The sequence below is a fragment of the Mycetomoellerius zeteki genome, unplaced genomic scaffold (assembly GCF_001594055.1).
Source record: "Mycetomoellerius zeteki isolate Tzet28-1 unplaced genomic scaffold, Tzet1.0 scaffold364, whole genome shotgun sequence".
Classification (NCBI taxonomy): domain Eukaryota; kingdom Metazoa; phylum Arthropoda; class Insecta; order Hymenoptera; family Formicidae; genus Mycetomoellerius; species Mycetomoellerius zeteki.
In genome coordinates, this window is record NW_017257354.1 from 273,569 (window position 1) to 284,503 (window position 10,935).

General features: G+C 35.5%; 2 protein-coding genes across 2 annotated transcripts in view; one reads left to right on the forward strand and one right to left on the reverse strand.

The window, feature by feature from the left end:
• Nucleotides 1-2,895: 2,895 nt before the first annotated feature.
• On the forward strand, nucleotides 2,896-5,992 carry Prosalpha6 (Proteasome alpha6 subunit). The gene is made up of 5 exons (XM_018453084.1): nucleotides 2,896-2,913; nucleotides 3,312-3,562; nucleotides 4,065-4,224; nucleotides 4,299-4,508; nucleotides 5,737-5,992. The coding sequence occupies exons 1-5, from the start codon at nucleotides 2,911-2,913 to the stop codon at nucleotides 5,944-5,946; spliced, it is 834 nt and encodes a 277-aa protein (XP_018308586.1). The 5' UTR covers nucleotides 2,896-2,910; the 3' UTR covers nucleotides 5,947-5,992.
• A 131-nt stretch (nucleotides 5,993-6,123) lies between these two features.
• The window catches only part of Las (lipoyl synthase, mitochondrial), a 7,667-nt gene continuing 2,855 nt past the window's right edge, over nucleotides 6,124-10,935 (reverse strand). The window contains exons 3-6 of the mRNA XM_018453082.1: nucleotides 8,745-8,901; nucleotides 7,785-7,842; nucleotides 7,522-7,677; nucleotides 6,124-6,583 (exon numbers count right to left, since the gene is read on the reverse strand). Coding sequence (XP_018308584.1) covers nucleotides 6,214-6,583; nucleotides 7,522-7,677; nucleotides 7,785-7,842; nucleotides 8,745-8,901 — 741 coding nt within the window. The 3' untranslated portion in view covers nucleotides 6,124-6,213. The remainder of the gene's footprint in view (nucleotides 6,584-7,521; nucleotides 7,678-7,784; nucleotides 7,843-8,744; nucleotides 8,902-10,935) is intronic.

Consider the following 10,935-nt stretch of genomic DNA (forward strand, 5'->3'; position numbering starts at 1 on the left):
CCCTCTGTCCTGGTCAACTTTTATCTAAACCATTTTTTTGTAGATACCGTAATTTGGAAGATATTCGGGTCCATAGATTAAAATGACTCACCCTGTATACATAATTATATAATATATATACAGTATAATACTGGTTTTACCGAAACATTATGCGTATTCTGATATTATGAAAATTTCGGTTGAATATAAATCTTTTTCTTTTGTAAAAAGAAAGATGTAACAGTAATTATTGAATGCATTTGTAATTTAGTCAATTTTAAATTGTCGTCCATGTTCATCAATGCATGAATTCACTGCGAATCCGTTCCGTTACTAATGGAGTGTATTGGAGAAACGGAACGTACCCTGCACTCCATGCCATGCACTAAATACTCATGCGCTTCATGCAAGAAACGGAACGCACCCATGGTCGGCGTCGGCTGGGTACATAATTAAATTAGCACAGGTATATACTGTGTATACTGCCAAGTAAAGAGAAATAATTTCGGAGTTCGGAGTTTGGTAGGAAAAAAACGATTTTCGCATTAATTAAAATTTTCTGCGTTTTTCCTGCAGTCTAGTCAAGTCCTTACAATCTTATAACTCGAAATGGCACTTCAGCTTTAGCACTGAAAATCTTGGCGTGTTCTTTTGAATTTGCACTATTCAATGCAACCCATGGAACTCGTCCAGTATTAATGTGAACTGAGTGCGCACTGGTGCGCACTAACTTTTTCCCAATCGAAAACGCTATAAGGCTTCCTTAAATTTATCTTCAGATGCTCTACGAATTATTTCATTGGCTACTGAGCATCTAAAGATAAATTTAAGGAAGCCTTACGCACAAGGTCTGACTATGAATACGGGCATAAGTTAATCGAAGCTTGGTGACAATGGCCTCCCAGTGTAGTACTGAATTTATATTCGGATCAACCGAATGAACTGAAACGAGTTCAAAAAATGTTGCTCTGACGTTTCTAATAGCATTTTCCACTGGGAAAACTGGTGCAACACTGGTGCGCACTGAGTGCAATTTTGTTGTTCCACTGTGAAAACCAGTTCAATGTTTAATGTTCCACTGACAAAACTGATACAAAAAACTTGCACTGAGTTCAACTTTTGCTCCACTATCTTTGAAGTCAGTGGAGACCAGTGCAAGTTGAAATTGAGGTTATGCATTTGCGCTTTCAAATACGATCATACTTTAAGGCATAATATTAAATTATTATTTTAATTAATAACAAAAATATTTTTAGTTTTTGCGTATCTAGTAAAATAGCTCAGCTATTTTACTATGCAAAAACTGAAAATATTATTGTTATAAAAAATTATTAAAAAATTAATAAATAATCGAGGATGTTCAAGAGGATCAGGAGACACAGAGTAGTGTCTCGGCACTAAGCCAAGCGCAACGACACTGCCGTGCCTTCTTTTTTTTCGCGAGCCGGCGAGTTACGGGTGATTGAGATTTTGTAATAACCCGGGTAAAAAAGTTTTATATATGAATGGCTACGTTTACACTGTGTGCTTAGTCCGCGACCTATACGATAGATGTCTTTGTTTAACCTACAGGATAAACAAGGACATCTATTATATAGGCCGCGGCCTAAATGTACATACGGTGTAAATGTAGCCATTATATAAAATCATGTGTTCCTCTGAGTCTGCACTATTACTGCACTAATGCAGTTTTCATATAAACCTAGCACGGCACTAGTGCTGCACCAGTTTTCCCAGTGGAAAATGCTATAATGCAGTTTTCATATAAACCTAGCACGGTACTAGTGCTGCACCAGTTTTCCTAGTGGAAAACGCTATTAGTAAACGTCGGAATAAAGCCTGATTTATATTGGCCGTAAAGGCCATCACACGTACAAAAATTTTAATCGGAATCGTAAGGTCGCAAACAAATCGACCAATCACAATCAAAATTGAGATCTCCCGTTTTTAAACGCTCGATTGTGATTGGCCGATTTATTTACGGTCTTACGATTACGACTAAAATATTTGTACGTGTGATGGCCTTAACTATATGCCGGTAACTTAAAAACTGTAAACTTATGCCGTAAATTTTGATGGTTTATAATGATTTGCTGCATGCCGTAAAAGATTTATCGTACAAATGTGTAAATCTTTCTACTAAGGTTATTAATTTGATATCTCTATTAACTGTTTCATTTATTTCCATCTTAGCTCGTATCAAAGCTGTACAGAAATGATATAGAATCGATCACAGTGGTCACACAAGTGCAGACTTGTAAATTTTGACTAACCTCTACATGATCACTTGCCGCTAAAGATAAAGTTGAGTTAACTTTATGGATATTGCATAAGTTACCAGCATCCGGCAAGTTAGTATGAATGAAAGCATTGAAATCCTATGGTTGAACTTCACCGGCACCGGCATAAGTAACGGTTACGGCCATTATAAATCAGGCTTTAAGGCTTGACGCCTTGCTTTTATCATGTCCATCATGCGTCTTCTGCGAATACATTGTAAATTTTTAAATATAAAAAATTTGACAAAACTTTCTTGTGCAATATTATGCATTTTCTCAAAATATATTATAATATATTATAATGTATTGTTTTTCTCCTCTACATCGTGAAAATATAGTACGCGTATTAAATTTGATGGGCATTCGATGTAAACGCACCCGTACTAAAGCATTGGTGCGCATCAAAATTAATACGCGTACCAATACGTTCACGATGTAAACTAGGCCTATCAGGGGTCTCTAGTTTCTACCACTATGCTGTACATATATGCATTGCGTAGTTAATGGTAGTGATAGTACTGCATATCATTGCCTAACAATATATATTCTGTGCTGACAAGTATCTTTTGTTAGTTCACGAAACCTGCGTATTTAATCGAGTAATAAGTGTTTGTTATCTTTATTTTTCCAATTAAGAGGATTAATATTAAAAATGGTAAATATTCATTTAATTATCGGTACACTGTATTTCGATATTTCTATTTTAATGATCATTGTAAAGAAATTATAAATCACAAAACAACTATTTTTTTGGTTATGTATATTTACACATAGTAATGTAGAAATACATATAACTATCGATTAAAGACATAGAGAAAAAATATTATAAAAAGTATATCTTAAGAGACGAAAAGTGTATGTAACGCTGTTCATTGTTTAAATTGAATAATATTTGAAGATGACACACGACACACACACGCGCGCGCACGCGCGCGCGCGCACACACACACACACACACACACACACACAGAGTATTCACACAAATACTTGTATTAATTGATTTTAAATATGCAAATGATTTCTATTAATTCGATTATTGAATGTGTTTCTTAGTTCCGCAATCAGTACGATAGTGATGTGACAGTATGGAGTCCACAAGGACGACTACATCAAGTAGAATATGCTATGGAAGCTGTGAAACTAGGTTCAGCTACTGTAGGTCTTAAGAGTAAAACACATGCTGTTCTTATTGCACTGAAAAGAGCATCGTCGGAATTATCAGCTCATCAGAAAAAAATCATACCGATAGATAAACACATGGGAATTAGTATCTCAGGTTTAACAGCTGATGCAAGAATATTGAGGTACTTTATTTGCTGATTTTCTTATTCCATTCTTCATTTTTATTAAAGGATACAATACCCTTGTATGTAATAAGATAAGATATCCATTTTGATTATGTCTTAATCCTTTCGCTATAGTAAAGTTTGCCACCACTATGCTATTATTATATTTTGCCATGAATAGACCCTAACATCTGTTATTTTGTTACATTATGCAATTTATTGGTTTCTCCTGTTGAAGTTATTTTAAATTGGTAAAAAATTATTAATGTTTTTGATAAAAATATTAATATTTTAAGCACAAGTATTTTTAACACGTTTTAATAAAGAAAAAATAGGTATATTATTTTTAAATTTTATGATATCTGTCTGTACCTTATAATGTTTGTTGCTATACTATGATAGTTTTAATTGATAGCTACTACAGCCTACACATACAGATATAAGTTTATGCATGAGAAAGTAAGAATACAAGGTGTTTCAATGCGCATAATGGCAGTTAAAAGCAAATTATTTTTCACAGCCGTTATATGCGAACTGAATGTCTGAATTACAAGTATGCTCATGACCATGCATTACCTGTAAGTCGTCTGATTACATCTTTAGGAAATAAAATGCAAACTTGTACGCAAAGATATGATCGACGCCCATATGGCGTAGGTTTACTCGTAGCTGGATATGATGTGAGAATTTATTGAAAATGATGTATAATTCAGTATATGCTAAACATGTTTCTTTAATAATAGTCACTTTCTAGGATAAAGGACCGCATATATATCAGACATGTCCATCTGCAAATTACTTCGATTGTAAAGCGATGGCTATAGGGGCACGTTCCCAAAGTGCAAGGACATATTTAGAAAAACACCTAAATGAATTCTTATCATGCGACCTTGACGAGTTAGTCAAGCATGGCCTTAGAGCATTACGTGACACTTTACCTAACGAAGTTGATTTATCAGTGAAAGTGAGTAGAGACTTGATAATATCTAACTCATATCTTATTAAAATAGGTTTCTGGAATTAATTATATTGTCATGCTCTTTCATTTACGATCTTCAATTTTTCAATAACTTTATAAAACGAAGGCTTACATGGGATGAGGATTAGAAACCCAGGATTCACAGATTGAATCAATTGTTCTCATACAACGTCATATATGTTATTCCATGATCTAACTTATTTATACGGGGTATCCCATTTTAGTCTATCATTTCTTTTATCTTTGCAGAACAAGATTGAATCAAAGATATGTTCATTCAGACAAAAATTGTATGGCTTGACAGAGCACAAATAGTGTAAAATCAATTTTTGAAAAAATCGATTTTCCATGGTCATATAAAGGATATGGCTATACTTTTTTTTTTTTAATGGGTTGTAAGATTTTTATTTTAGTATGATTCCTCTAATTCTGTTCATCAAATTACTAAGCATCTAAAGATATCGAAAAATTAATAGTTTATGAAATATTTATTTTGGTACATTTTGACATAAAATATCTTGTAAACTATTCAGTTCTCGATAACTACGCGTTCATACTTTTATGTACAGAATAATGAGATGAATTAATTGATATGAAGAAAAATGTACATATACGGTGTTCCGAAATTCGAAGATAATATTATTACAGCGTGAAACTTTGTGAAAAATTAAGTAATAAAGGTGTAAGCCATTTTTTTCCATAAAGTAATTTTTTTAGTATAAACGTTTAAAATGTGATTAATCATAAGCGTTGGTTAAAAAGTTGTCTGTCCGTGTGATTGCGTACATGCAATAGCAATGAGTACATTTACACAGATACTCTTAATTGGGTTAATAACATCCATAGTTATGAAACTGTTCAGTCATAGCTATTTCTCTGAAAAATGGGACGACTGTGATTGGCCAGTTTCTAACTACGGATGTTATTAAAGGTGTGCATGTAAACATAGCATAGTCAAAGACCATATTTATACGGCTTTTCATAGGTTATAATTCAAAAATTATTTGATCTCGATATTTCCATTCCATATTAGAATTTTTTACTCCAGAATATGCTAGTGGTATATGATATAATGGTTGTGAAATACATATACTGCATATTGTTATATGCAGTATGTGCAGTAAAATATCTGCCATAAGAATCTTATTAATACTTAATTCTAAGAATCAATTTTGATTTGAAAAGGGGACATTAAATCTCGCTTATGTTTCAGAATGTATCAATTGGGATAGTAGGAAAGGATTATGATTTCACTATTCTCAACGAAACCACGACAGCTGTTTTCTTGTCCCAGATTGAAGGAGATGATAAACGCGGAAGACCTACCGAACCAGCTGTGCAAGATGACAAACCTCCGCAAGATCCGCCAACCGACGAAGGTCCTCAGGATCCTCAAGTCGCCATCGCCATGGACACGGATTAAATTAGTATATATAAACTTTGGACTTCATATGCATTCAATTTATATATAAATCTGCATTTTCTGATTAAATATCTCAATTTATTTGTGAATTACTACAGGCTACAGAACATTTATTATCAATTTATTAACAGTAATATATGTTATTCAGATCATTTTATCATTAGATTGTGATTTCTTATCGTAGTGTTTCCAAATTCATTATTTATATTGATTTCCTATCTTGTATCGCGATTAAACATTTATCATCTACACTTCCGTATTTTTCATTCACGACGTAACATGGTCATCAATCTGCTGTTTCTTCCGTTGTTTTAGTATATTTGTTAAAAAGTATTCTCCGGCTTTATAAGATGACCGAACTAATGGACCACTGGCAGTATACAAGAAGCCTAGTTGATTACCCATATTTTCCCATGTTTTAAATTTCTCAGGTGTTATATACTCGATGACTCTCAAGTGTCTTTTGGTAGGTTGCATGTACTGTCCCAATGTTATAGCATTCACATCAGCATTTTTTAGATCCTTCATAGTTTGTTCGACTTCCTGATCAGTTTCACCTAGCCCCAGCATTATCGACGATTTCGTAATTAAATCAGGGTTTAACTTTTTAGCCGCTTTTAATACAGCCAATGACTGCCTGTATATAATAAACAACAAATTAATTCGAATTAACAAACGTAAGTATTATTAATAAATATGTATCTATGTATATGAATATATATACAGGGTGTTTTTTAAAGTCCGCCCACGAATCATATAGCGCTATTTCTGATGAAAACCGAGTCGGAAAGTCCTTAACAATTTTGCAATTTTTGCAATAGTTGACGGAATATTAATTTCTAAAGATTGCCGATCTGAAATAAAAATGACTGATCTTTTGCAGTCTATTGAAAGTCAACGTCTAGACAATGACTTGCCGATTCGGTACTCTTCTGTTTGGAAATCGTCATGCATACTATCGCATCGCCTCTTTAGCATTACCGTCGCAGAAATCGTACACGAAAATCATATCAGCATATTCAATGTTGGAATATTATGTACGCCGCGTATTGCGACGGGAGTAATTCACTCGATGGCTTTTGATGAGTAACTGACGAATTTATTTATAATAGGAGAATGGCAGATATGTGAACAAACATAAACGTTTTCATTGGGAAACGAAATATTATTTTCACGTACGACTTCAACGATAATGCTTCAGAGGCAGTGCGCGCCGATTTCCAGACAGAAGAGTGCCGGATCGACGAATCATTACGTTGATCAGATCAATGTTTGGCTGCAATACAAGCTATTCATACAAGATGCAATGCATGCATTGCTGCAACATTTTGAACAATGTTTGCATTAAGCAAGTGACAATGTGAATAAAAAGGTGTGAATGAATAAGTAATAAATACGTACAAAAATCGAAACGTTTTGTCTGTTTCTGCAATTTTCTCCAAAACGAAGCAAAAACGAGCATATCTCTCTAAAGGACTTTTTTTAGTTTATTGATTTCCTACACGCTCCCAAGATTTGGCCATTTAAATTCAGGACACCCTGTATAAATATTATAAGGGTACATTATATGTGTACCTATATCGAGCGCGCATATCACGAACAAAGGGAGTTAAACGTTCTACGGTTTCGATATTATGTGCAAACACATCCAGATTAGAATTGACAATCGTGGCGACGCAATTTTCATCACCTCTGAAGTCTGGTACCAAACATTCCACCAGTATATTGCTCCTATAACGAAACATGAAATATTTCTAATGCTATATGATTTGAACACTGATCGCTTGATTCGTTTTATTAAATAAAAAAAAATAAAACAGCAGATATATATAAAATACCTCTTTTTTATTTCCTTAACAGTAGATGCGATATGGTTAGCTCCACCATCCTTTAAATCTGAAATGATAAATGACGCGTTGAATTCTGGATCTATGGACGGTAATGGCGGTATTCATGACATCTTAATAACCGCGGCATACACTTTTGCCAAGAAGACTAGAACTAAGGAGGATCAACTCGTGTGGTGGGGGTGAGTCAAAAAACGTCCGCGGCTATTCACACGATGTGCAGCAGCACTGCGCATTGTGTGGAAGTTCGATATAAGAGCGACAAAGTGACGATTATAGAACGATAGAGCGACAACTATATAGAGCGACAGAGAGGACTAATGAAGCGCAAGAATGGGGGAAGTTATCCGTCGCCACTTTTTGCCTCACCCCCACTACCGCTATTGGCACGAATTGACTCTCCTTAGTTCTAGTCTTCTTGACTTTTGCATAAGGCATAGTGCATAAGAAAATCAACCAATCAAAGTTCTTCTTTTCCGTTAAGTGAAAGGAAAGGAAGAATTCAGATTGGTTGATTCTCTTATGCACTATGCCTTGTGCAAAAGTCTGTGCCGCAGCCCTTAAGACTACACTTAAGATCTTAAGGGTTGATTGTTCCATCTTTTGGTACAGTTTACCTGTAGTTGCCGTAAATCTGGCAATCCGCGCACGTGATTGAATAATCTTGCTACTTAATAAACTAACAGGTAAACTTTACCAAGAAGTTGGAACAATCGGCCCTAAATATAAAATCCGACTATAATAGTATAATTTAATTTTATAATCTATGACTGGTTGCGTTCAGCAACTATATGTTTAGTTTGCAACTGTTGGAAATTTTCTTAGACTGTTGGAAGTGTTGATTGGATTATACTTTTAGATCTAAAGATATAACCAAATCAGGATGCAGAAAACTTCCAACAATTGCAAAATAAATATTCTGCCGAACACGACCATTGATTCGTAACTAACCATCACGATCCACGGATGTTAAAACAATATAATCCAAATTCCAGGCAGCTACTGCACTAGCAGTATTGATGGGCTCCTCTACATCCAACGGTGGTGGTTTACGTGCAGTTTTAACTGAGCAAAAACGGCAGCCACGAGTGCACGTATCTCCCATTAACTAAGAAAATCAAGGGCATATATCAATTGCACACGAGCCAATGGCTGCGTTCAGCAGAACGTTTGTTTTGCAACTGTTGGAAGTTTCCTTCGCGCTAATTGGATCATACTTTTAGATCTAGAAGAATGGTCCTATCTCAGCAGACAATCATAAAACGGTTGCAAACTGTTGAGTTTGCTGAACGCAGCCAATAGCGTATAAACCGATCACAGCGTTAGGAAAAAAAAAATAAGAAAAAACTTCCTATGCAGAAGTCACTGGCTACGTTTACACCGTGCATTTAGGCCGCGACCTATACAATAGATGTCCTTGTTTATCCTGTATATTAAACAAACACATCTATCGTATAGGTCGCGGACTAAGCGCACGGTGTAAACGTAGCCACTGTGACTGGCAGTGGGCAATTGTTACAGTAAGTGCATTCAGTACTACGATCGCTCACTGAGCGCTCAGTGAGCTCTTGAATCTGTTTAATCTATATTTTTAGTTCTAACGGAATATGCTAATCAGATGCAAGAGCTCACTGAGCGCTCAGTGAGCGGTTGTAGTACTGAATGCAGTGTATAAGTAAACCATTCCCGAGAATCAATCTATTGTTAAGCCGGAAACACAATGAAAAGCACAGGCAATAGGAACAGGGAATAAGAGATTTCAAGCTATCAGAAAGCGTCCATTCTAGTATATATGATTTCTGATAGGTTGAAATTTGTTATTTTCTGTTCCTGTTGCCTGTGCTTTTCATTGTATTTCCAACTTTATCTAGGCACAGAGACTCGGACCGAAATGAAATTTCGATCTAGTTGATCAATTTCTTTACGTGGAATTAAATGTCCTTAATGCACAAGACACATAAAATGGCAGCAGCGTATAGCATTTAACCAATATTTTTTTTATTCTGTTAAAACATTCGAACAGAAATGTTAAATGTTACAGTTGATTGGTTACGCGAATATTTTTTACGCAAATTGTGTCCATGTGATTGATGAAATTTAAAACAGGCGTAACAGAAAGCGCGGAACACCTCTGATTGGTTACGCGATATGCGTTACATGGAAAATACCAACCCATGTAACCGTACCCTAACGTCTTAAGACGCTAATGCGGTCCTCTGATTAGTTCGTGACACCTCAAGGCTGAACTTAAGACGATCTTGAATATAAGGATGCCGTCACATGCTTTCGTTCATACTAACTTGCCGTATGAACGAAAGCATTGAAATCCTATGGTTGAACTTTACCGGTACCGGCATAAGTTAACGGTTACGGCCATTATAAATCAGACTATCTTCTTCTAAATTTGTACAAACGCGTATTGTATGTACGCGATAGAAAGTACCGGTTCCCCATGAGGCGTACTTTTCGAGTTGCGTAGGTTACGAAAACCAATCGTAAATTCGTTTAGCATTTCTGTTAGAGTGTACAACAGAAATTCTAATCAGAGCAATTGGTTGCATTAGTTCCGCATTTCTCTAATCTTCCGCGAAATACGCCCAATGTGAATGCCGGCTTTCAGAATGGCGTATTCTAGTAAATAAAAAATAACGTATTCTAGTAAATTACTAGAATACGCAGGGGTTACGCTTACGCAGGTTACGCCGCATGTGACGGCACTCTTAGGGTGAAATCACACGGTGCGGAAAAAGACTGCGGAATAGAGAATGCGTCATTTAAGCAACCAATCAGCGCTATTCCGAATAGCGCTGAATAGCGTTGATTGGTTGCTTCAATGACGCATTCTCTATTCCGCAGTCTTTTTCCACACCGTGTGATTTCACCCTTAGAACTGACTATAAATACCGGCCTAGAACCGCCGGAATTGGACACCCTTCTAGAATGCGCCAATTTGGCTCTTATGCTTTTCTCCGACTATAAAACGTTATTTTGATATAATTTGCATTATTTGGGGTTGTATATATACATATATATATTGTATATATATTGTATATATACAGGGTGTTTCCAAATTAAATCGCAAAACTTCGGGAGCGTGTAGAGGAGTAAAAAACTAAGAAAAAAAGTCCTATAGACATATGCT

Coding starts and splice junctions, on each gene's coding strand:
- Prosalpha6 (XM_018453084.1), top strand. Junction 4,225..4,298: donor TACTCGTAGCTGGATATGAT/GTGAGAATTTAT, acceptor GTCACTTTCTAG/GATAAAGGACCGCATATATA. Junction 4,509..5,736: donor AAGTTGATTTATCAGTGAAA/GTGAGTAGAGAC, acceptor CTTATGTTTCAG/AATGTATCAATTGGGATAGT.